Source organism: Notolabrus celidotus, chromosome 11, assembly GCF_009762535.1.
Source record: "Notolabrus celidotus isolate fNotCel1 chromosome 11, fNotCel1.pri, whole genome shotgun sequence".
In the NCBI taxonomy this organism is placed as follows: Eukaryota; Metazoa; Chordata; class Actinopteri; order Labriformes; family Labridae; genus Notolabrus; species Notolabrus celidotus.
This window is the reverse complement of record NC_048282.1, coordinates 24,326,185-24,353,186: the sequence shown is the minus strand read 5'-3', so window position 1 is coordinate 24,353,186 and position 27,002 is coordinate 24,326,185. Positions and strand designations below refer to the sequence as shown.

At 40.9% G+C, this 27,002-nt stretch overlaps 1 protein-coding gene and 2 long non-coding RNA genes across 6 annotated transcripts in view; 2 read left to right on the top strand and 1 right to left on the bottom strand.

The window, feature by feature from the left end:
- Positions 1–14,137, top strand: part of LOC117821433 (metabotropic glutamate receptor 7-like) — a 139,987-nt gene extending 125,850 nt beyond the window's left edge. The window contains 2 exon segments of the mRNA XM_034695691.1: positions 10,140–10,392; positions 13,289–14,137. Coding sequence (XP_034551582.1) covers positions 10,140–10,392; positions 13,289–13,338 — 303 coding nt within the window. The 3' untranslated portion in view covers positions 13,339–14,137.
- LOC117821434 overlaps positions 1–20,850 on the bottom strand; it is a 61,506-nt gene extending 40,656 nt beyond the window's left edge. The window contains exons 1-5 of one of the 3 annotated variants that reach the window (XR_004632969.1): positions 19,943–20,346; positions 15,569–15,672; positions 15,189–15,243; positions 14,686–14,767; positions 6,128–6,757 (exon numbers count right to left, since the gene is read on the bottom strand). This is a non-coding gene — a long non-coding RNA (uncharacterized LOC117821434). Of the gene's footprint in view, positions 1–6,127; positions 6,758–14,685; positions 14,768–15,188; positions 15,244–15,568; positions 15,673–19,942; positions 20,347–20,723 lie in introns of those variants that run through there. The other 2 variants (XR_004632970.1, XR_004632968.1) reach the window with 2 other exon arrangements.
- The window catches only part of LOC117821435, a 48,279-nt gene continuing 41,043 nt past the window's right edge, over positions 19,767–27,002 (top strand). The window contains exons 1-2 of one of the 2 annotated variants that reach the window (XR_004632971.1): positions 19,767–20,009; positions 23,727–23,837. This is a non-coding gene — a long non-coding RNA (uncharacterized LOC117821435). The other variant, XR_004632972.1, reaches the window with a different exon arrangement.

Sequence of the window (27,002 nt, the reverse complement as noted above, 5' to 3'; positions counted from 1 at the left end):
ACAACAACCGTTGAAAACAGAAAGGGGTCCTCACAGACTTCTTTAGTTCTGTATTCAGTTGCTTATTCATTTCTTATGAGTAAATTTTGACATTAAAATTTAAAGGCACTCTTACTGGTGTCAGCAGCTGTTATAGCTATAACGACCAAGGACCCATTTAGCTTTAAGTCACCAGTTAACAGGGTCACATGTTTAAAGCTGGGGTTGGTAGTCAGATTTAGATACACTTTTTGTTATATTGGTTAAAATAATCTTTAGGTCCTGATGGCAATCAATACATAATGTGTTCTTAAAAAAGAGCGAAGAAAAGCTGCTATCTACAGCCAGAGTAAACCTGGGAAAACACCAACCAATCACCGTTTTTTGGGTGCCAAAATTTTAAACCATTCAAATCCCGTCCTGCCGTTCTGCCCGCCTCCTGCGCGTACATTTCCCCGGCGTGCACTCCGAGTCTCCGTCTCCTGCCTCTGCTTCCCCTGACTCTACTGACTGCCCCTCTCGCTCGACCTCGGGCCTGTCCCCTCTGACCCGATGAGGTGCTTTGCTCAGGACTGTAGTCCGGATCAGAGTCTAAAAAGCTCTCACCACGGGGGCTCTGACAAGCAAAAGAACTAATGACATTCAGTAAGTCCTACAGAAAATATAGATGTACTGTAGCGTCAGTCCGGACGCTGTAGTGATGACGAGCCGATTCGTGAACACGTTGAGTTTTAATAACCGGTCACTGTCGGCCGCGATCACGACAACCAACAAAACAACAATCAAAGTTTGAATGAATGAAGAACTTCTCCTGCTTGTCTCTCCTCTCTCCTGCTCACACACCCTACACCTCTCCTGATGCCTTCACTGACTGTCAACACTGTAGGAATTAAGAGCATCTACACTGAACACGTTTAACAAACAGTAGAGTTGTTACAGTATTATATGTATTATAACTTTTCTCCTGATATCGTGTCACCAGTACAACTGGATAATGCTAGAATGACAGTTGTGAGTATTAACAGCAGCCATGTTTATTTGTGTTTTTAACTCTCACTATGATAATGTTTTGGTGAGGACCGGTTTTGAATCAGTCACCATCATATGGTCGCAAGTCAGTGGCGCTTGTGCATGTGAGCGCGGGGGGGGGGGGGGGGGGGGGGGGGGGCGTTTTGGAGGAGCTCTGAGGGAGGAGGGGAGGGGTTAGACGGAGTGATGAGGACCTGCTACATTCAAATTCATGCTAGTTTTCCGAGACTGCCAACCCCAGCTTTAAGCGGAACACTGGTGAAGTTGTGTAAAGATCCTCCCACTTCAGCATCCCCACAGTGGGCCTACATTGATAAAATATTCATGATGAATTTAATCCACTAGTAATTCTTGTGCTGACTAGTGTGGGTGATGATGTGAAATGGTTTAGACAACTTACTGAGCACATCCCCACTGTGTGATGGGTCTGACTCTGTTTTGTGAACAGAGAAAGGTACAAAAACTCCTCTTCAGATTGTCTTTGGGCCATTTATTGTTTATCCTCTGGCAAGATCCACTTCCCAGAGAAATCCCCAAAACAAAGATAAAGTAAAACTAATGGATGTGTAGCAACTGCAGTACGTAAAATAAAAGCTCACCACATATCCCCTGATGATTTGGAGGGTTTCCTGTTAAGAAAGCCTGAAACGTCAAACAAAAAGCACTTCCTTGCAATGATTTATAAAAACACAACACATGCTGTCATGTCTAATTGTGTGTACACGACAACATGTACAGACAATTAAAAGAACATACAAAATGTGAGTGTAAAAATGCCAGCGTGCTCCTTCAAAATAAGAGTCCTCTTTCCTAATGTTAAATCATATGGCAAAAAGATCATCGTTCTACGTGTGGACTAGCTCGTGTGTAGATGTGTATGTGAATGAGGAGGCTATGAGATCCATTGTGGTGCATTTGACTACATCTTCACTTGATAAGTACTTTGCTCTGTTGTGTTTTTAAGTGCAAATCTGACCCAACACCCACACAGATTTGAATAGTCGCTCTCACCCCAGGTTGTCCAATATCAAATGATTTATGAAAACACTGAGATGATATGATCACAGCTGCCGGTGATAATCCATAAAAAGTCTGACTGCTGTTTGTCTTCATGCTGTTTTGTTGCACTGTGTCGTAGCAAAACTTGTAACTGCATTGAGTGGAACATCCTCTGATTCACTATTATTTAGATGCCCTTATTTTCCACACCTGTGACTCCATTCTCCTCCCTCTATTTTGCCCATTCAAAATTACATGGAAGGATGCCATGCAAAAAACGGTAACAAAAGATTGCAGAACACTGCCCCCGCCTCCTGTGCACCTGCATGTGCTCAGTCAACTACTCAACACTCTCACGTTAATTACTTTGAGAGTCACCGACATCAACATCCAGCTGTCATCAGGCCTGGAGATCAACTGACTTCTAAAACAAACTCAAGGCCTGTGAGGCTCTGCTCAAACACATTTATTTGAACAATCAGACAACATAGAAATGTGCAAAATAGTGATAACAGCAGCTGTATTTTATGACTGCAGATGTTACTTTTGGAGAAGAGAACTACAAGTTGATTTAACAGATGCTGTCACTGAACACAAGAACTCTTTTATTCAACGACCTGTTCGACCGCAAAGCACAACTTTTTCACAGTTCAGAAGCAGTTGATGATATAATGAAACATTTTCCCTGCAGTCCAGAAACTTTCCGAAAAAAATAGACAGGACTTGGTCACGCAAGGATATTGTTGTCCCATTTAAACTCAACATTCCTCCCTGCATGTCTGGTAACCACTTAGGCCTTTGTCAGGTGTCTCCTGAACCCACAAGCATTCTTGAACAGAGACCCTGCTGCCAGCTAACATTAGCAATGACAAACGATCCTCAGCCAAAACATTCCCCATTTCAGCTTTCAGCAAGTAAGATAAAAACTTCAACCACTAATCCTTCCATCGTTCCACACTTGACACGAGTCTGACCTGACACCTAGTGTGGAGCCGTGGAGTCTTCTTGAAAAATTAATGATGAAATTTGTCTGCCTATCAGTTTTTTCATGGGGGGAAACCTCGTGTAAAATGCACCACAGGTAGACTGCAGGCATAAAGTTTAGAACCAGAACCCAAACAGCAATAGATGTTACACATCCCTGAAGAGAGAGGATACCGTGACCTGGGCCTGCAAACAGAGCAGTTTGGTGCTATGAGCGTGACATCACTGTTACACAACATTCAGAGTATGATAACGTACAAATAGGTTCCTGATAGCTGCACTTATTTTTCAAGAACAGGCACATTGCCAAGGCCGATACTTGTAAAAATATGATGCCTGAATAAACTAGCTTTTAATAAAGGTCACTTACATATACCTATTCAGTATAAACCAAAGAACACTTTTTGACCAACTTTTCTGGCTTTAGAAAAGTAAGCAAACTCAAGAAGAAGACCAGACAAGCTGCTCAAAAAGATCCTATGAGCCCTATCAGACCACAAAGATTTACAAAACACATAATCATTCATGTGCATATATTACTCAGTTTTCTCAAAGACAATGAAATCTTGTACTCTATTTTCACCCTATAGATATCCCGGGGAGTCCACAGGATGCGTGTGCGCCACGTTACGGCTGCGCAGCGTGTTTGCTCCGTCTGAGGGCTCACGCCCTGGTCCACAGGACGCATATTGGGAGCTTAGCACAGCTCAGAACAGGCAAGATCAGCCTGTTCAGCATAGAGAGAACCACATACAAACAACAGGTCCCAGAGCCTTTCTATGGTTGAATTTCTGCTCATTTGGATAGTATTCTGTTACTTTTGTGCTTCAATCATCACTAAGTATGCTGCATAACTGTTAAGTTTCGTTTTTGCAGATTTAGATGAGTTTAATAATAATAATTTGGCTCTATTTTGTTGTCCCATTACCTTCTGACACAGTTATCATCTTAAAGTCCTGTTGTAGTCGACCTGGATCACATATGTGGCTGTTTGTGGCTTACATCCATAATCGATGAGTATTTCTGATCTAAATGATCTTTAAATGGTTGGGAGTCAATATATGATGTTTTATTTTGTGATTGGCGGAGGTTGCATGCAATCCTCGTGCCTGACTTCCTGTCCAGGTTGTTCTTTTCTGTGCATATTGACACGTCCTGGGCGCGGGCTGCGTCGAAAAATAGACTTGAAGCGTATCTCTGGCAGAGTGGCACAGGGGCACGCTCCCGAGACAGAACTGAGATGCACTGCAACGCGCCCTGTGGACCCCAGAGCATTGACTAGAATTGGAACGTATCGGCTGCGCAGTGTGCGGCACAGCCGTAATGTAACCCCGAGCATCCTGTGGACCCGAGGCTTAAGGGTGGAAGAAAATGCATTTCTGTAATGACAGTCTTGGAAAAAACACAGAAACAACTTCAAAACGACTCTCAATTATTGCTGGTCTGTCATCATTTGGAGTAACGGACCAATAAATAAATTAAGTGTAATACTGTATATTATATTTAAGGTTAAATCGAGATATCTTCTATGACAATTAAGCCAACTAGGGGGGCATTATTGAGCCAAAATACATTTTATTGCTCTTTTACTAGAACCTTGTCTCGCATCTTCTTGTTATGACCTGTCCCATATGAGGATAATGTCGTCAAACTTTGATTTATTACTTCTCACATTGTGTTTTGACAGAGTAATCCCTCTGCAATACCGCATGTCTTCATTCCAGACAGGTGACCATCATAGAGAACGAGTTTCAGCAGAGGCAGGATTTGATCTCTGCACCTGAAAAATCATTTTAAAATGTCAAAAAATTGCTCTTCTTATTGCCTCTTTGATGTGCTACCAAAATATCTCTCCTCTCACAGATTGTTCTGCCCTTGCACTCCATCTCCTGGTGACCAGTGTTAATTTTGGCAGTTATTTCAAATCTAGTCTTCATTCTTGGATGAAAATGTCAAATTTTAATCACATTTTTGTCATTTCTGCCCTTGAATTGAAGTCTAGTTTTAGTCAATAAAAATGTAATCACATTTTAGTAATTTCTTTTGGTCACAAAGTTTCTCTCTTCAATTCAATCAGCAGACAGAAATTGGTATGTTTTGTGCCAAATGTTCTGAATGAAATCTGTAAAGCAATATTTTACTTATACTTTTTGTATAATACTGGGAATTATTACTGTAGTTGGACAATGTAGTCTAGACTCTCCCACAATGCAATGCTGCTGTTCTTGCTGATCCACTAAAGTAAGGAAAATACATTACTTACAGATGTACGTGGTTATGTAGTGAAATATTCCTTACTACAATTAATTCAAAACACTGCCGCAAGACTGTTAACCAGGTCCAGTAAAGCATCCCGCATCACTCCCATCCTATTCTCCTTACACTGGCTACCAATCAAATTCAGAATACAGTTTAAGATCCTCATATTAACATACAAAGCAATCCGTCATCAAGCACCCTCTTATATCTCTGACCTGCTCCGCTCTTACATCCCCAAACCCCTCAGATCCTCAGACCAGGGTCTGCTTGCTGTGCCTCGTGTGAGGCTTAAACTAAAGGTGACCGTGTCTTTGAGCATGTGGCTCCATCTCTCTGGAACAATCTTCCGCCCCAAATGCACTGTGCTGATTCGACCGAGACTTTTAAAAAGCAGCTTAATACACATTTGTTTATTATGGCTTTCAATCTTCTGTTTTCATGTGATGTCATTTTGTCTGCTTTCTTTATTATCTTATTTATTGCTCATTGTAATTGTCTTGTCAACATTGATTCTCTGTAAAGCACTTTGTGACTATGTCTCTGAAAGGTGCTATACTAAATAAAGTTTACTTACTTACTAATTTACTTCAAGTCAATAAATTAAAATAAAATGATTACTTCAGCCACTATCTACATATTTTTTCTTAGACATCAAATTGGACAAATGGTCTAATTAGTATAGATCAATGCTCTGACATGGAACTATTTATTAGGGGCAAGAAACTACATATGTCAAATATGAAACTGGTGTTGGCTTGGTAGCCTTGTTGGCTTTCTCACTGATATACATCTGACAAAATAATCAATAATAAACTTTATTTATAAAGCACTTTTCTTGACAAAGTTACCAAGTGCTTCACATCAAAATGCAGTAAAATCAAAAGAAAGCAGATAAAAAAGAGCAACATTAGGACAGATGAAAATACAGGACATCAAAAGACAGGTTTATCAGATCAGAAGAATTAAGGATTCAGAAAAGCTCTCCTTAAAATAAGACAGTTTTGAGAAAGGACTTAAAAGCATCAAAAGATGTGGACTCTTGAATCGTTAATGGCAAACAGTTCCACAGTGTTGGGGCTCTAACTGCAAAGGCACAGTTACCTTTGGTTACAAGCCCGGATCATCCATCAGAGCAGCGTGGATCTTCAAGGGTCAAAAGGTCTCTTAAATATTTCAGAGTAAATCCATTAACAGCTTCAAAGGTAATCAATAAAACTTCAGATTAACACAATAAAAAACAGGCAACCAATGTAGGCTGGGAAGGACAGGAGTGATGTGATGCTTGTTTGTGAAATGAAAATGGGAAAGATGATGCATGGAGGCAATGAAGATCTGTACCTGTGGTGCCCTTATTGCAGATAAGTGACAAAATGGACTCTGTACCTCTCAACTAATCTGACCTGTCACAGGAATGTCTTGCTTTTAGTTTGAAGATCAGTCTCACAGTGGAGAAATATCATGGATTTTGGTTGTCCAACAGCCCACCAGTGACATGTTGGTCACGTCTCTAAAAGTCAAGGAAAACAAAAACAGCTGTGGTCAGAGTTTTGATATCTATGATGTTGTTTTTAGCTCTTTTCACGGTCTCATCTTTGTCCTGGAAGAAAAAAAGGTCCTTGGCAAGGAATTATTCCCTCATTATTTTGGTTAACAGGACTGACACTGCTGGTGACTCCTCAGAAATTAGAAAAAGCTTAAGGAGTCCTGTAATAAATTCCCAATTTAGGAAAGACAGTACTTTTGATCCGACTGCTAAAGTTTGAGCAAAAAGACTTCATGCCAAGAAAGGTTAGACTGTTGGTATTGATTTTAAAATCTTGAGACACTTGGTAAACAAGGACCCTCATCGGAGTAACAAAAATATCATCATTAGATCAGTTATAGGCAAAGTACTTCAAGTTGGAGACTCGTCAAAAAAAACTTCCTTCATAGTTCAGGTAACAAATGACTTCTTCTGACAAATGCAGAGCTCGGACATATGTCACAACCTCTTTATCTTCCAATCTAAAGCTGGGGAATGCGACCTTTCCGAGTCCAAATGTAGGAAAGACTGTCCTCACAGAAAGTGGTGTGTCTGAAATGGAATAGGACTTTGCAGCACAAAGCCAGATAGAATTTTTCATGACACGAGCTGAAAGTAGGCCAGCTAAAACAGAAAGAGACATCCAGGTGGTTCAGGAGAGGAGAAGAGACTGCGAGTCCCCTGATCCATTAAAAGCATTCTTTCACGGGGCAGAGAGTATCCCGATTGTCACTTACTGAATCAACTCCTTATCGCTGTCTGCATTTATAGTACTCAACCATCTCCGACTAAATTGCCTTTGCAGTAAGTATATCCCTGGTGGGTGTAATTATGAGAATTACCCTCAACAGCTTTTTTGTCTAAATGGAAGACATGTTGTTTGTTGTGGCTGCTTGTTGGCATTTGACTTGTCAATGGGATGTGAAATTCAGTAGCAACCGTTTGATTCCTGATGAGCGCGTTACTAAATCATCACTGCGGCTATAAATAGAGAGTTGCCAAGCAGTTGTGAGAATGACTTCATGTATTTATTTATGTTAAAGCAACAGGAATTAATTATGAATGTTCTGTGACAAGCTAAACATTCCAGTGGAGGGTGAGAGGGGCGAAGAATTTGGGTCAAGCTCATCGAGAGGCACAATAAAAAAACAACCTGTTTCAGTTATTGGAGACGGAGAGAAAACAAAAAGATTGATGTGAGTGTGGTTGTGAACATTCAGAGCTGTGTTAGAGGGAGTCAATGCCTACATATCCACACCTCTTGTGTGCGTGTGTGTGTCTTTACCTGCGTGCGATCGGTATGAGTAAGCACCTAATTCTTATTGGGCGCCCATTTCTGAATCAACTCTCCTGCACGGTCAATAAATCAGCTCTGATAGGGTCAGCGTTGCAGCGTCCAAGGTATCAGAATCTCATTAAATGCTCATTTCAGCCGTGTTTAGTTGCTTGCACCAAACTCTCAAGTGTTGCTATGGATACCAGACAGGTTACCAACAACCAAACATGGAAAACACAGAACAGGGCTGTAATTCTCTGGTGATTATCTCTCTGCACTGTGTGAACTCTTAGCAATACTTGGAACGGCTGCCCTAATATCCGATATCACGAGCACTTGGTATGCACGGCTGAAGACACACAGGAGACAAAAACGCAACATTTCCGCTCTCCCACAGCTCAGAGTGACACAGAACAGTGCACGGAGCGCATTGTGATATTCATATAGTTATTAATGCATGGCGCACCAGCCAGATCACTGACTGTGATGCTTCTGCACTAACAGGAGGGGATGGAGAGAAAGGAGCCGTTGAGTGCATAGACATGTTGATGTTATCAGGTGCCTGAGTAATTGGCGAAGATTGAAAGACAAAAGCATGACTGGCATGTAAATGGGAATATCTTGTATGAAAGAAATTACCATTAGTAATGCTATTTACCAAGAAAAACTTTATGCAAATCTTGACATTTCTTCCTCTCACTGCATTTAACTGCTCTGCAGAAACACTGTGCAGCCTAATGTGTTTACCATTGTATTCTCTCCTCCATCCATATCGCCAATGGCTGACTGGAAAGCTGCATGTAAGTGACATTTGATGCTTTCAAGTGCAGTAGATTAGTGGGCAGGCTCTGGCGATCTGCTCTTGAAACAGCCTCTTGCTGTGATTCTTAAATGAAACAAGAGCCTCTTCCACTTCTGCAGAATTATACTGTCTTGTGCACCTGTTAGTGAAATCGCTACCTTCGAATGAAGTCACTATATGAAAATTGTGTTAAGCTAAATTGTAGCGTGATCGGGGTTACGTAAGGGTGCAATTACAGTTTGATAGTGTGAGAGGTGTTATGTAAGCTCTGAAAAGGGAAGGAGGCATTAAAGAGGCTGTACCTGCGCAGGGCTCACATGAATGGCAATCTTATGAATGATACCACTTAACACAGTGAGAGCCTTTCACAGGCTGCACTTCAGTTCGTGCAGAGCTGCAGGGAAACAAATGTAGATCTGCTGCGTGCTGCAGATGCAGCATTCTTAGCCCATGCTAAGTCTCTTTATTGTACTCCAGGAGGAATTTACATCAAAATGAGCTCGGCCACATGGGTTGTTAGTCGACGATGCAGCTCTGAGGCTTTAAACGTGTCTGATGAATGCGTGACTTGTAAAATTACACGTGATGTGAAAGGAGAGGGGACTGCAAGCATGTCACGGACAGACTCCTCGCCCAACAGTCTATAATCCATCAATCTAGTCAAGGGTCCGGCTCGACGGTCTGGTAGAAAGGAGGCCAATGTGAGGACCTTTTGATAGAGCCATGGTGATGTCTCCGCCGTTGTCATTAATTCGCTTGAACCGCCTTTGACTTGACTGAGTAGCTGCAGGTCAGGCTTTAATAAATGCTGCTGGATTATGTTACAGCACGCATGGCTGCTCCTTTCCCCGCTGCAACACATCGCAAGTATCCAATCATCGGGAGATTTTCAATGGAATCACTTTGTTGAACAAACATAACCTGAAATTACTCAGGTCCCTGAGTCAGGAAATTTTCGGATTAACTACCAATGAGCGTTTTCAAGATGCTCAAATCTTGTTTTTGGGCCGGGGTTATTATCAGCCTTTGCTTCATCGCTGTGCTCAACAGTGTGACTGTTCAGTAATTGGCCACAGATGTTTAGCCATTATAGCTGTCTTGTCTCTCATTTTCTTGATAAGAGTTTAAATGCCACTCCTGACTTATTTGTCTGCCTCATAGAGCTGCAAATCAAAGTTAATACTGCATAGAAAGGATCTGCCCATTACCATTACACTTGCTGCTATTCCTGTCTTTATCTGAATAACTGTTCTTCCATTCTTCTCTACCCCGTGTGTCCTTCTTTTCAGCTGTACATTCAGACAACCACACTGACCATCTCCATGAACCTCAGTGCCTCAGTCGCACTGGGCATGCTCTACATGCCCAAGGTGTACATCATTATCTTTCACCCTGAGCTCAACGTACAGAAGAGGAAGCGTAGTTTCAAGGCCGTGGTCACAGCTGCCACAATGTCATCACGTCTGTCCCAGAAGCCCAACGAGAGGCCCAACGGAGAGGCCAAGACTGAGCTGTGTGAGAACCCGGCTGCTGACCCCATGAGTAAGTAACCCAGGGAGAAAACACACAGCATCAGAGCAACACATACACACATACAACATGCAACAACCCTGTTTAACTTAAACCTCAGTCCTTATTTCATGAATAAGCAGAATATTTGATCCATCTTAGAAGCATCATATCATATTTTTCCATTATAGGAAACAAGGGGATTATCACTTGTATTTCCAATGAATCCATAGAACTCTGGAGATCGGGGTGTTACACAGGCAGCAGAGACCCAGGAGTTTTAAATTGTATACTCTCATAAACTGCTGATAGAGAGATACCTTTTCATTTTTCTTATATCTTATATTCTTATATTTCCTCCCATTCCTTTTCCTGCAGGAGAGAATCCCACCACAGTGGTTTAATGTATGGACAGTATGTATAATATCCTAAAGAATGGCCCCAGTTATCTCCCTCTATGATAAACGGTTAGACCTTTAGCCCAAGTGCACGGCAGCAAGCTTGAAAGGAAATGGGGGACTTACTCTGTGAGGAGATTTGAAGAAGCGGGGCTTTGTCGCCGGGAACGGAGGGAGATAATCTGTCTCTGTAGCTGTGAGTTACTCATACCACCCTTCATCTGAAACAGTGAGCATGATCCTGTTAGCAAAGATAATACTGGGTATTAGCTGGTGGCTGGGGAAGCCTACAATCTTCCGTGGTTAGGTGATATAGTGTTTGTTTTGGATGAGGATAAAAACAACACTTTTAACAGCTTTTTAAATGAAAGAGCAGAAGCTTCGTTTGAGAATACTGTTACCATGGAAGCGTTTTGCTCTTCTCTAGTTGTCAGGATGAAGACAGAGATGACTGACAGCGCATGCAAATCGCACATCACAGGCTCCAAAGGCCCCCCTCTCCAGCAACGCTTCTAATCACATAGAGCGATCATGGCACCCACAGGTGCACTACCCCCACAACCCCTCTTTGAATTACACCAAAGTGATGACAGATTTTTCCTGGGAATTTCTCCAAACACCCAACAGTTGTCACACTTATCTGTCATGTGCCAAAGATGGTTGAATATGTGTGTACGTGTACAACCGCGAGGGTGCATCTGTGCGTGCAGTTTTTCAATGTGTGTATCTGTGTGTGACTGAATGTGTGAGTTACGCACGGAAAAGTCAGAGTGCTGATGTAAGTGTGTCAGGGGACGGCAAACATATCCTTGCCAGTTACACATGTGGCTCAATGAGCAAATACTCTGCATGGAGGGTGAAACCTCAACATCTGTCGCAGCGGTGCATCAGAAGTCCCCGAGCAGGGCACATGGTCTCTGCAAGTCCCTCCCAAAAGTGCCCCATGTCATCTGCTCTGTGTGTCTCTCACCTTCTGTCTCTCCTACATGAATATCTCCTGCATCACCCTCCCTCTCTCTGCACACACTCTCCACCACCCTGCCCATCTTTTTTAGCAGCAGGGAGAAGTGACATTTATTAATGGCGAATTTATGTGCATGACCGCCCTGAAAAACTTGAACTGTGCCTCGACCATCCCAGGAGAGTGTCCGTCAATTCCTGTAACCATCAGAGCGCCAAATCCCTCCCTTTCAGGGCCCATCAGCCCAGCGTGAGATTGCTCTCAGTGATTTATAAGATCAAGAGCATTAGCACTTCGGCAGATTTACATTGGTATTGATACGGTGTAATGTCATCATGATTACCCCTCTAAAAGACAGGAGGATTTACCCTGCAATACAGATACGCTGAGAAGCTTCAGCGGCCTGAACTGTTTGTTTTTTCCCAGAGAGATGAACGGAGCAGGGGAGAGCTTTATGAAGGAGAGTTCTGTGGGAAGAAAAGAGAAGTACACACATACCAGAGGATACAAAAAGCAATGAGATGAGATGAATAATCAGCTATTGGTATTAAAAATTAAAACAAAAGCGTTGGTAGAGGTCTCAATCCCAGACAACACACACACGCACGCACACACACACACACACACACACACACACACACACACACACACACACACACACACACACACTCAGCGGTTTGCTCTAAGAAGACGGCTCTTCTTTAAGACTGTTTATGGTTCACAGCGAGAGTCTGTGGTACATTACTAATGTTTTATTCATCATTCTCGCTGGCCAAGACTACAAAATGCAGCTGTAAAGAAATGGTGCAACTTTAATTGCATAGCCCATGGGAGTTGGTCACCATAGCAACATCCAAGCAGTAGAATGAGAATTTATAGCAAAGTCTGCGATTAAGAAAATGGACATCGACATGCTCCTTTTGCCACACCTGCAGACCTGCAGATACACACATCCCTGTGCTTAATATCAAGCACAGACACATTCCCTCCTCGTCGTGATCTCGCCATCCTAAAAAGACGCTTCTAAAGTCCAGACTTCAGAAAAACCCTTTGAAAACTTAACACAAAGCTCACGAGCTACCAGATGACCTAAAAACACGCCATCACTCTCAGTTCAAAGCTCAAACTGATTCCTGTAACCATATGTACTGCGGGACACACACATGCACACACACACACACACATATACAACAGAGAGCACCTAGGCACTCAGCCACATTCTGATATGTTTCCATGGCAATCCAGACTGGGATCACATTGCATGCCCCAGCGTTTGTGCGGTGCTCACTTGTGTGGTGTTTGTGTTTTTTATCACTAGTTAACATCTGAAAATAGAAAGTATGGCTTTACACTGGGGCTTTGTGAGTTGAAATGATACACTACACCAGAAAATATTGCTGCAGATTGCACACAGCTGGTGATGAGAGCGCTCCGCACTGTAGGAGTTCACAAAAAAAACAACCGGATGATGTTTATTTGACTCTGCAAGGTGTTTTATTATTTTCTAGTTTTAAGTATTTCTCACATTAAAGTCTAATCTTTTCTTTGTTTTGTTCTCATCTCTTCTCAGGTCAGGCAACCAAGAAAACATACGTGAGTTACAACAACCTCAGGATCTGATCTGCTTGAAAAACGGATGCTGTTTGTCCTTTTAATCAATGATTGAAAAGGGAAAGAGAGCTCTAAAGGAACAGAGGGAGAGAGAGAGAGAGACGGGAGAGTGAGCGCAGGCATCCCAGCACCACCTGCAGTACCTATGCACTCCAGGGCTGTGGATGGCATCCAACCTCCATCCAAGACAAGATCCATGAGTCCTGGCAGAGACTAGCTGCAGCTGGCAGAGACTAGCTGCTGGTTTGGGCCTCACAGACCCAACAGTAGGTTTTAAACATGTGTTGTGACCCCTTTTCTCTCTGACAGAGAACAATTTGCCTGCTAAAAGGGGTCACTGTGAATGAGGACAAGCGCAAAAAAAGAGGAAAGTGGATCTGCTTTCAAGATATTTTCTTTTGAAATGTCATTAAAGCCATATTCTCTTGGGGTTCCCATTATCTGATTTCTGTTTTGTATTGTTTCTGAGTGATTTTTCTTCTGTGCCTCTTTTTCTTGCAGTTGATTTAAATACCTTGAACAGCGAGCTCTGCCACATACAGTATTTTGTTCTACTGAAATCAACTGAAATCAGTCCCAGATGATTATTATGTAAGGAGTGATGGGCATTGTAAGTATATTTTTTTGTAAATATTTGAGAGTATTTTCATGTTTGGAGTACAAAACTAGATATCCAGTCTTTGTTCGAAATTGGATTTTGGATTGTAATGAAAAAGCACCACAAAGTGTTCACTTTGCATGTGCCGATGTATGTCTGTTCTATTTGATGTAAACAAAACAAAAAAAGAGAAATAAATTCTGAAAATGATATGAGCTTCTGCATCTTTCTGACGTTTGGTTGTATTTTTTTTAGGAGAACTGAACTGAATCAAATGACAGAATATGGCTTTAATCTGTTGTTGAATTACTCCCTACTCCCCCCCTCTGTATCTGCAAGCATGTTTGTTTTATGGAGTTTCGTACATGGGTATATTATGCCTCATTTTGGTGTGGGAATCATTGATATCTGAGCAATCATGCAAGTATGTTGTGATGTCTGTCAAATTATGAACATGTAATAAAATAATTTTGCTATCTTTTATACAACTAAACCAGACAGCTTATCATAGTTATTTCTGTGCAAGTGTGACTGGTGACTGTGTGTGTGCTTCATGTTCATGATGATGTATGAATAAGTACGATTAATCACTTCCTTGTTTGGGGGGTTTTTGTACACTGATGGAAATGTCATGTGTTTGTCTACTGTCTCACCCTTCTGACAGGGCACATTAGCATGCTGGCTGAGCAGTGCTGTCATGCAGAGGAGATGAAGGAGAGGAGCAGAGACGATGTCCACTGGCTGATTCCTTCACTCACCCTTTACTCTTTCTGTCTCCTCCATTGTTCCTCCCTCCGATGCTGTTGCTGTTGCTCCTTTTCAGTTCTCACCACCAATCCCCTGCATGAATAATATTACACGTCAGATCAATTTCTCCTTCTAATGGCCGAGCCTTTAGAAGCTAACTGCTCTTTATCCCTGCACCTGCCTGCAAGCATAATGTTACTATTTCCAATATTGATGATTATATAAAACATGAACAGGCCACGCATGAGAGACTTCTGTTTCTTCAACCTGGTAAGCATCTCCCTCAAGGCTGTTACATGGGCAAATGATACAGGACCAAGAAATGCTGATTCCTTTCTTTTCTGCGCGTGTGTGTGTGTGTGTGTGTGTGTGTGTGTGTGTGTGTGTGTGTGTGTGTGTGTGTGTGTGTGTGTGTGTGTGTGTGTGTGTGTGTGTGTGTGTGTGTGTGTGTGTGTGTGTTTGTGTGAGACAGACACAGATAGAAAGAGGAAAAGGGAGAGAATGAAATCCTTACCCAAACAGGTTTTCTGTTGTTTCCCCTTCCATTTGTCTGGCATCTCTCTCAGGTCCTGTGGGAACCAGATGGTCTTTACTTCTCATACGCACAGTCTGTCATTTTCTGTTGCACACAGCCAAGAAAAATCCCACTTATGCCCAATTAAGACTAGCCTCTCCCCCACCAAATTAATTGCCTGTGTCAGTATCTGTGTGCAAGTAATCAGTAGGGGCTGTACAGAGTTTAGATATGCAGCTCAGCAAAAAGAGAGGGACACAGCCTGAGCAGTAGCAGTTTTAATCTTGATATGAATCCAAAACTTTAAAGATGTGATGTCAGATATGCAAGAAACACAAATGAATCAAAAGATTGCACTTTTGTAAAAGTTTGTCTCCTACCGAAAATAGTGTAGAGGGATGGTTTACTCCAGCTTCAAACCCCGAAGGCCCCTACGTAAGGGCCCACCTGCTCGGTATGCACCTGCTCTGTAGGCAGCAGTTTCCTGGAAGACACAAGGAGGGAATACATCAAAGGGAGGAAGACTAATCATGGTGGACTCAAAGCAAGGCCCGCTCCAGCAGGACGGCTTAAATGTTTCAAACTCTACAGACTGTCAGTCACAGGTTATTTAGCGTGCAGCACTTGAAGTTGAATAATAGGTTTTATAGGCTCTAATAAAAAAACACGCACTCCAGCCAAAGTGAGTTTTTTTAGCCGTAGGAGCTGTCTAGTTACTAAGTTGTCAAAACTGTCTCAAAAACTGTGAAAGAATTACATGTCTGCGTGACCCAATTTGGATGACAAGGTGACACCGCAGCTGTATGAAAAGTACATTTCAGTGTGTTCCTCAGTGTGACTTGAAGAAGTCCCAGCGTGGGTAAAAATAATAAACCTCAGGCTTTCTTCCATTGGAGTTTTCATGTCACTTTTGTCCAGCTCTGCCTTTGAAGAAAGCTTTCCTTATCTTGTCAGAACTCCTGATGCGCTCTTTCACAGACAATTTATTGATGCTAGGTCCAGATTAGCTCTGTTTCATGGCTCCTGGGCTCTGGGCTCTCCTATCTCTCCATAAATGTCCAATTATCCAACTCCAGCCAGAGTGAAACCTTATCTGCTTCCCATCAGTAACCAGCTGAGGCCTGATCTAACATGGGGTGGATAAAGACAATCCTCACTATTCTTATTTGTTCTCCTGCTGCTGCTTGAACTCAAAACCTCTTTAGGATGCGCTTTGTTTATCAGCATGTTTCTGTTTTTGTCTCAGCTGTAGAGATTGGGGCCAGCTACTGTTTCCTGCACATAGTGACACTAAGACTTTATAATTAGTGGTACAGTAAAATGGCCATTGGTTAGACATGAATCATAACAACGCATCTCCACATAGACACTAATTATCGTCTGAAAGAAGATCACAAATAGATTCTATGAACAGACTCTGCAGCTGAAATGCTGTGTTTGTTTTTCTATGAGCAATCCAAGAAAAAGATACAGTGCTTTTTTTCCAAGTGAATAAATTAGTTGAGGGTCATTGCATGCAGTTTCTTATCCACGAGCCCACAGACCTGCTTGTTGCCTTTCTTAGACTGCTAAGTGTGTGTGTGTGTGTGTGCATGTTTGTCACAGTGTTATTGCATTTTTAATCAGCAGAAGAGACCAGGCATCATTCTCATCACATTAGTGTCTCCTGGTATTTATTGCTCCCCCCAAACCCCCCCCCCGTCCCCGTCCCTCCCTCCCTCCCTCACCAATTTAATTCCTGGGGGGAAGTCGGTGGGCGGAGAGAATACATTTGAAATTTGCTCATTTGACAGTCGTTAGAGATATGGATTCTGACAGTACACAATTAGCTCAGTCACCTCCTTTATCTTCACTCATCTCTGGCGGGGGGATTTGGTACATGTTGCCTCTCCCGCTGTCTCCCTCCCCCTTCCTTCCCCTGCCGACTCTTCGATATCCAAACTTCTAATTCCATCTTTCCCAGAGTTAATGATTATTTGAAAATTACATGTCTGACTTCATGGATTTAATTGACTGCTGCTGTGTTATTAAGACGGCTGAGTGAGACGAATGCTCTTCAGAATTTGCAGCTGAGTAGGTGCACTAATCTGCTGCTTTCCCCCAATTTCCCCTGTCAGAAAAATGCATTCATGGAGAAAAGAAGTACCCAGTGCTGGCATGCATCTTGTAAATACGCTACATGTTTGTTACGCTTTGGCTGCACGAAAGATTCAGTTCACTTTTAACGGCTTGCATAAAATAAAGTGGAACATTTTAAACATTGAATCACAGCTCAGGTTCAAACAAAAGCCAGTAGTTTTTTCACAAAGGCAGATCATCTATGGCTTAAACAGGAGTTGACAGAGATAAGTGCTGTCTGGCTGTGAAATTTAACTAGAGAGCTAAGCCCTTGATTTCAAGGAGCACAGCGTAAACAATGCATTTCCACATCCCACACAGATCACTGTTATTTCAAAGGAAAGTAAACGCCTTTGGAGAAAGAAAATACTCAAATGGAAATGAATAGTTAAGGGTTAGCATAAAAAAATCCACATCAAACAAACCTGAAATAAGATCGAAAACCCAAAAGGTGCAAGGAAAAAAAAAAATCACCCAGCACACTTGTTTTCTTGTTTGGGAGTAGATTAGCAGAAACAGCTGTGTGGCGTTCAGCTTTCATTGAGTCTCTCTTCTTCAAAAGCAATCCTAATTCAAGCACATAAATCCTCCACATGACTCCACCTTTAAAAAACTTAAAAGCGACAAGTTTTTGCTTTGGGCACAGTGCGGAAAGTGTTCAGTCAAATGATTATAAATCAATGCAAATGGTGAATTATAGTATTAGCGCACATACTACATCGCTGGAGATTGTGTGTCTCATTTTTCAGTTGGCGGTGGAGTGTAGAGCACTCTCCATTTGATTAAACTCTACCCAAAGGCTGCATCAATTATGTATCTTCACAATGGAGTTAATGGACTGCAATAACAGTTGAAGATGACTTGACTAAATTTCCACATGACATGGCAAGAAAAATCTCACTTCGGTAATGTAGCTCTCCTGAACAGCTTGTCAGAAATATGATAAAACACCAGGTTGGATTTCAGCTTATTGAATAAAACCACATTTTCTTTTGTTAATATTCTTGTAAAACATTTCGCCTCCTGACACATCGGCCTCCTGCAGGAGTACAAGGCAACACACGTGAATGAATATATGCACATACTCTGCCATGCAAGATGAAGCGTCTTTATTCCTATATATATACCTGTGTGGGTCCTGCGAGCACACTGAATGTGCACTTGTGTGTTACATATCTAAGCTCAGCTTGCAGTCTGTCTACCTTGTGATCCAGCTTCTATAATTCTGTTCTCTGGGGGTTTGATCCCATGAGTGGACCCTCGCCGAGAACAGAAGGGGCCTGCCAAGCCCCAACTGCACACTCTCTGACCCATCTGGTCATCAGGCCAGCAGGGAGCATGCCGAATGCAGAGACCAAAGCTTTGCACAAACATCCTGAGCTAACATGAGACTGGCAGATCACACAATGCCTGTAAGAGGTAGAAACTGTGTACAGCCACCACATACTGCGCATCCCTCATGTTTTATTTTCAGATGTTGTGTTGCTTGGACTGCGTGAAGATAAAAGGGCAGAGAGTCATGGAGAACAGGAACATGCTGTATTGTGCTCAAAGTGACAGCGATCCTGCTGCTGTGTTGTCTATAATTTAGAGCAGAGACAACATGTTGCAGCTGTGATCTTTTCAACTCAAGCGGAGGTTGGCTCAACACAACATCACAGAACAGACGCTTCTAACCTGACCTGAGTGCTGCTGTTTCTCCTCTACACTTAAATGCACAGCCATGTAAATGTTTCTAATAACCTCTCATATGTCAAGTGCTTGCCTGCCCTCTGCCCTGCAGCAAGCCCTCGCTTAAAATGCTGCTCACACCATTAACTCCAATAGGAAGCAGCCAGTACAAGGAAGAATCTGTCATGTTTTTTTCTTCCCTAGTTGGTAATGAAACCCCTCCAAACTTCTCGGCTCTGTCATCGTGTTAAAAATCCACAGCATCCACACGAACAGGCTTCTTCCGTGACTGAACACAGGGATTTCCATTCCAGCTCTGGAGTGGATCCAATTCATGAGATAAGAAGCAAAATGCAATTAGTCTACACTTTCTAAATCTGTGACTGAATTACAGAGTCTCACAGATGTTATAACTTATCTTACTTTCTAATTATAAGTGTGACTTCAGAGAGCGCTGACACATTTTTTACTAAGGATTGGTTCTTTCCTGATGCAATGTTAAATAAATACTAACATGCATAATGTGCTTGATTCACATGCAGTGTTATGGCAACTCTCTGGGAAGGTAATGAATTTGAATAAATTTAACTATCCTGTAATTGGCTCTTGTTATCCATACATGTGGTTTTTGATGAATGATAATTGCAGTTTTGTATGTTGTTTATTGCAGCTTGGGGCTATTTCTTATTTGTCTACAAAATATATTGTGAATTCATGCAAATGCTTTTAATCTGTGACTTTGCCATGGTGTGATGCTACTGCCATCTACTGATTCTGCAAAGATTTCTGCTGCATCTGTGTCCTCCTGAAAAACAGTTGTGCATTCTCACTCCGTGTCTTCAAACATCAAATTTGAACAACAAAGTACCGAAGGATGACAAAATGTTCTCTTGAATTGGCTTCGTGTTAAGTGCTCAGCGCAAGCATGCTCACAACATGCTTACAAAACATTCAAATTAACCTACCTCTTTCATTCACAAGATGGCACTGCAGTCATTGTTGGAGGGAGGACAAGCTGCAGTCTGACATCAGGTGAGTACTTCCCTTCACAATGGTAACACCCAACGCGGTGAGAGAAACAGCACTTTTGTACATTTGTTATTGTTACACTGGACCCCACAATACTAAACCTAACGCATTTCTAATAGACATAACCAAAGTAACCTTAATTAGCGTCTGGCTGAGCTTTCTGTCCTCCATGAGCAGCGTGGTTGGTATCAGCTGAAGTTAACAGCACAGGTTTAGCATAAGGAGCTAAAACATCATCTAGCAAACAGGCGAACTCTACCACAGGGGTTCCCAAAGTGTGGGTCAGGACCCCCTGGGGGGTCGAGGGACACCAATGGGGGGTCGCGAGATGTATTTCAGTTTTGTTTTGTTTTTTTAAATAATCAAAACTTGCTTTTTTTTGCCCAATATTGTAAAAATGTAGACAAAAATAGTAGTAACATTTGAAATAAAACCCTGCAAATAAGTACATTTCATAAGTTTTCTGCCTTTCTTTGTTGCCTGATGCCTCCTAAAGTTAGGGTTAGGGTTAGCTAACAGTTGATTAACAAAAAGATCAGTAACAGCAGGTTAGGGATGTGTTACCCACCATAATTACATTCACCTCTCTAAATTTAAGAATGTCACGCTTGTTTGACACAACATGACAGTCCATTGCTAAAATAAACTTCATGGCTAACAGCTGTGTAGCTAACCAGAGAAGTTTGCTAGCTTCCTAAACTTATGAAAAACACATACGTTTTCAAGAGTTGATGACAGGCGTGTTCCATTGTTTTTAATACTTCCTGAAACACAGTTTGTGTTTAACAGAGGCCTGTTAAAGAGTTAATAGCTAATGATACAGTGCTATTTCAGCTAGTCTTTGACCAGTCCGTGTGCTACCATAAGGCTGTTTGGAAAGTGTATGAAATTTCTGTCGAGGGACACCAATGGGGGGTCGCAACATGTATTCCAGTTTGTTTGTTTTTTTGTTTGTTTTTTTAATATTCAAAACTTGCCTTTTTTACCCATTATTTAAAAAATATAGAAAAAAATAGTAGTTACATTTGAAATGAAACCCTGCATATAAGCACATTTCATTAGTTTTCTGCCTTTCTTTGTTGCCTGATGCCTCCTAAAATTAGGGTTAGGTTTAGCTAACAGTTGATTGACAAAAGGATCAGTAGCAGTAGGTTAATTCACAGCAACATTTAACCACTTTGAGGGACAGTGGGGGTCACAACAAGTCTTTGGCACATTTTGGGAGTCGCAGGCTGAAAAGTTTGGGAACCCCTCTACCACAGAGCCACTTTGCACATTTTTAAAACCGTCAACAAAGTGATAACAAACAAAAGGGCTGATGTGTTACCCACCATAATTAAATTCACCTCTCTAAATTTAAGAGTGTCACGCTTGTTTGACACAACATAACAGTCCATGGCTAAAATAAACTTCATGGCTAACAGCTGTGTAGCTAACCAGAGAAGTTTGCTAGCTTCCTAAACTTATGAAAAACACATACGTTTTCAAGAGTTGATGACGGGTGTGTTCCATTGTTTTTAACACTTTTTGAAACACAAACTGTGTTTCAAGAAGTGAAACACGGTTTGATCGACCAAAGTGAGTTTTTTGCCTTTCTTTTTGCCAGATGACTCCTAAGTTTATGGTTAGTGAACAGGTAATTATCAAAAGCATCATTAGCAGTAGGTTCATTCATAACAGCATAGGAAACACAACCACATGTTCATATAGGTAGGCTAATTTTCTGCAGACCACCTAAATGAAGCCACATTAAATCACTTTGAGGGACAGTGGGGGTCGTGAGTCTTTGGCACCAATATTTTGTGGGTCGCAGGCTGAAAAGTTTGGGAACCCCTGTTCTATGGGTTGTAACCAGCCATACTATACAGTCTATGTCTACCACTCATACAGCTGGAGGCTGAAGCATCTGTCTGTAGATGTTTTGTTTAAATGTCACTCATGCTGTTTTTCTGGAGGTACCTGTTGTGTAGCTGTTGTATGCGTCTGCTATTTGTATTTATGTCTATTGTCTATTTGTAACTCTGTAACTTTGCTGCTGCCTATCTTGGCCAGGACTCTCTTGGAAAAGAGATTTTTAATCTCAATGAGCATTTCCTGGTTAAATAAAGGTTATAATAATATAATAATAACTGTACCAACATATTCCCAAACTGTAACATTAGCGTGTATCTGGATCTGGTAGGCTACATGTCAGGATTATGCATGCTGGCACTGTTCTTTGGATGCATTTTTGTCATCCAAGTATAATTTAAGCAAACCACAGACTCTTTAATTTCCCTAGTTTTTATCTGACCAGACCTAACCTTCTGCTTTTTACTTGTTTTATTTAACTACACTGTTTTTAACAAGTGTCTGCATTTTACTTCCTTTTTTTAACCCTGTTTTTGTTCTTGCTACACTTTAATATTTTATGTACTATTTTGAGATTTGTTCAAAATGTAAAGTGCATAATAAATAAAATGTATTATTATTATTATTATTATTATTATTATTATTATTATTATAATTATTATTATTATTATTATTATTATTATTATTATTAAAGGGTCAGAGCAGATCCAGAAGATTTGTACTGTAAAGGGCACATTGATCCAGTATGGTAGTCTATCTGTACTATGCAAACCATACTTTATGGATGGCCTTTATAAATATGACATACATAGGCTACCTCCCTTTCCTACTGAAGTGTATTGCATTCACATGAGAAAAAAAAATTCTCATGTGGGAATCCAGTATTTTCAGCAACTGTATGATTGTCACTTGAGTGACCATGTAGCCAGCTTGAATGCATTTCAGAGACATCATCTTACAGTATATGCATGAAGCACGCCATATCTGCTCAGCTAATCCTGGAAAAATGCTGCAACGTCCAGCAGATCAGAACAGGCCTTAGCCTACGTCTAAACAGCTGCAGAGTCCTCAGGTGCCTGCGCAAAGTTGACAAGCTAATCACAATACCATCTATGTTACTTAGAGACACTAGTATCTCAAAATGTCTTAAACCCAGAGCGAAATAAAACTGGATTTAACTGAACAACTGGGGCATGTGTACTTCCTTGTGTGGCCTTTATGTATCATTAATTTAGAAAAACAGAGCGATTTTTTTTTTTTTTAATTTAGAAAAACGGAACACTTTTCTTTTAATTCTGAGATAATTAACTCCTTAATTCAGAAATTCAGAGATAATTAACTTGTTAATTCAAAAAAACAGAACATAATTTTTTTCTCATGTGAATGCAATATGCTGCCACATTTCTTGGGCGTTGGGTATCTAATGAGGCCTAATACCGAGTCACCCATACCATAAGGTGCCGCCCACCCTTGCTTATATTTTTACTACTAAATAGCAGATCAGCTCTCTCCTTCTTAAGCACAAGGTAGCACTAATTAGTCTGATTACTATGTTGTTGGGTTTTTCTTTAACAAGAGAGAAGTCAATAATACTGTGCTGCGGAAATAATTACCCTCCTGTTCGCAATGAGAGTCTGTCCTGGCATGGCTACAGGCCTAATTAGAATTTGTTATGACCCCAGGAATTATAAACATGCTCACAAAACACCCGTTTTGATTTGTGTTCTGCTAGTGTCTGAAACAAAGGTACAGCAGGTGTTTTATAAACACTGAATGTGGTTAGGTAAAAGACTTTGTTGCAATTTCAAGCAATTAGAAAGCAAAGCATTTGTACTAATTTGTATTTTCTCTGGTAATCTCTTATTTCAGAAATTAAAAGTTATACAAAGGATGTGAGTGGCGGTTTTGTGTGCAGAGCTGCAAAGCATCCACAACAGCCGTTATTAAGTGCAGTGCATCAGACCCATCAACAACTAAAAGGTCAGTTCTTCCTATAGGTTTTCATGAGGTTATACATTTTTCATCACGTACATTAACTTTCATTCCCAATGTATTATTAATGAGTGATGGGGGAGGCTGATGAAGTGAGAGATTGGCAGGGTATTAAATAGCCTCATCTCCACATTTTGACACACCCTCATTACCTACTACTTGGTGCGTTCGATCAGCTCAACTGAAGCTACTCAACTTCTCCTGCCGCAGGTAGTTGATAATTTATGCAGAGTATCCATAGAAAACATATGTCTCTATATATACTTTAGAAAGCCACAGTGATGTGTGCACTTTGTGTAGTGTATCAGGCCCAATACACCATCAGAGATTGAAATAAACAATACAGCTAGTTTATTTCAGAATGTCTACTCTAAATGTGTCTCTGAAATCTTCTATTTCGAGCTGAGAGTAGGTCACTTCAAGACAAAGCAACAGTAATCACAGCAGGCTTTGTAATACTGGTGTGCATTATTGTGCCTGCTACCAACCTAAAGTGGCTGTCAGTTGTCTGACTTGCAACATCAGGGGATGTGACTCCCGTCTGTCATTGGTCAGAAACTCGAGTCCTGTGCACCCAGAATAAAATATCATCCTACAGCCGCATACTGAGAGGCTCAAGGTGTCAAACAGAGACAGCTGGAGGCGATCATTCCTGTAGCTGTGGGAGGAACTGCCTGACACAACAGTTTTTTGAATGCAAGGATGTAGGCACGGGGAAAGTTTTTTCCAAACTAAATTTTAAGTTTCCGTTTAAGTGGTTGGGCTGTGAGTAATAATGATTTTATTTTGATCTGCTGGTATATGCTGAGTTCTGTCCCATTTAATTGTTGTTTGACAATGATTATCCATAAACAGAAAGTGCCCATGAGGCTAAAGCCATCAAATGGCTTCTGTTATCAAACCAACTGCCCTTAGATATTCAGCTATTATGTTGGCCAAACATGATCCACAAAACCTTACATTTTAGAGCCTAGACCAGAGGTTCCCAAACTTTTCAGCCTGTGACCCCCATAATATAGGTGCCAAAGACTTGCGATCCCCACTGTCCCTCAAAGTGATTTAATGTGGCTTAAATGAGCTGGTCTGCAGAAAATTAGCCTACCTATATGAGCATTTGGCTGTTTCAACTCATTACATTTTCTATTTCAAGGTTTTACTTCAAATTCAGCTACAATTTTGTCTATATTTTTTACTAAATTGGGTAAAATGTACTATTTTTTAGATAACTTACAAAAAAAAACATTCTAGAAGACATCTCACGACCCCCCCTTTGTGTCTCGCAACCCCCCAGGGGGTCCCGACCCACACTTTGGGAACCCCTGGCCTTGGTTATCAGTTGTTTTTGCTGACGTAGCACATTAAAAATGATTTCAATTCATGGGTGATTTGATACATCTACATAAATAATAATTGAAATGTTTATTTGGTTCCTTTTTTCTTAAAGATGTCCATTATTTCTTAAGCTAATTTAACTTTGAGGAACTTTCATTTTGGAACTCCCCTTCCTGTTCTTCACATGCTTAAGCAGTGTCCTGTGACAAAATATGTAATTTAGCTAACTTTTGATAGTGATGTATCATACATTGTGAATAATTAATAAAAAAGTCTGTTTCTTCAGCTGCTTGGCTGACACGTACAACCTAGCACCTGTTTCAGGCATTAATAATGGCAATAAAGAAATTGTCAATCTTGCCGCAGATGGTTTCATTATCTTTTGTGTCTCATTAGGAGACATCTGTATTAATATGCGTCTGATTCATAACCAATAAAAAACTCCTCACAAGAGCCTCAAAGTTGATTTCTTATAATTGCATGGGATTGGCATATTGCATTGCACTGACTGTATGCATCGATTTAACTGGTCAGTAAAATGTAAAATCATGTAATGCTTATGCAAAGTAATGTCAGTATTTCAGGATGAATAGAAACACAGTTAATGCTGTACTCTTGTGTTTGTACAAAACAGTGCCTTTAACTGTAGTTTTATATAGCATCTGTAATTAGTCAGTACGATGGATGTTTGCGAATTTATTTATAATTAATGGTTATTATGTCCAATTTGAAATACAACCCACTGCGTGCTTATTAATTATGTCATAAAAAAAGCAAAAAAGGCAAAAAAAAAAAAGCGAATGACAAATAAAAGTGAAACGTTTTCCAGTCGTTACAGTTCATTTTCCAAAAAACCTACAGCCACTGCCGGCATATTGACAGGTATGAACTTATTATGGGAATGCATCACTGCTAAAAAATTAAAGAGTTTTCCCTTTTCCCTGTTAATGTTTTGATGTAGGAGATGGATCTGGAGATCATTGGCAGTAAATTGAACATCAACACTTTTTTGTCTGCCTGTGAAAGCTCTTTGAGTGTTAAACCAAATACAAAAAGCTCAGGACTTAGACTAACCGATATAGTATCGGCAACTTTGTTACCAATGTCAAATCCATTTAGGTTAAAGGATTTCTTTGGAGGAGTGTGCAATAACAAATCAAAATGTTTTTCCAGCATTTTATAATAGAAATGTACATTTGTGAGAAAGCAGCAGGGGTGTGCAATGTGTCACCACCCAGTGAAACAGTTTTGACCTCTCCTGAATAAGCTATCATTACATAACCTCTATACTAAAAAAAATAGAGAGCAGACTTAGTCATTGTTATTGATATTTCTCGCAGAGATGTAGGAGCACAGAGCCAAAAAAAGAATAACTGCCCACCTAAATGCCACAGAAAGAGAGTACTTCTCTTAAAATAATCACACTTTCTCTCACAGGCAGGCTGCTATATTATATTTACAAATGAGTGTTTAGCTGCAGAATGTGACAATATACCATAAAGCAAGGCCACAGGCTTGTGCTTTAATTTGTATAGGACCTTATGTTTGCTGGCAGAATAATTTGGAAAGGAAATGTAGGTAGCATATGATTTAAACCTACCTTTTAACAACCGGACACTTAAACCCTGACATAAACCACTGCTTGCTCTTAATTCTACCACTTGTAACAAATGCCACTTCTGTGTGTGTCCCCGACGCTGGGAATGGAATGTACTTCTGAGTATCAAACATATAAAACTTGCTCCTTGTTTTTGTATGCATGTACCTGATAAAGTTGGGCTCAAACATTTTTAACACATTCAGACAGATCCAGATGTTACA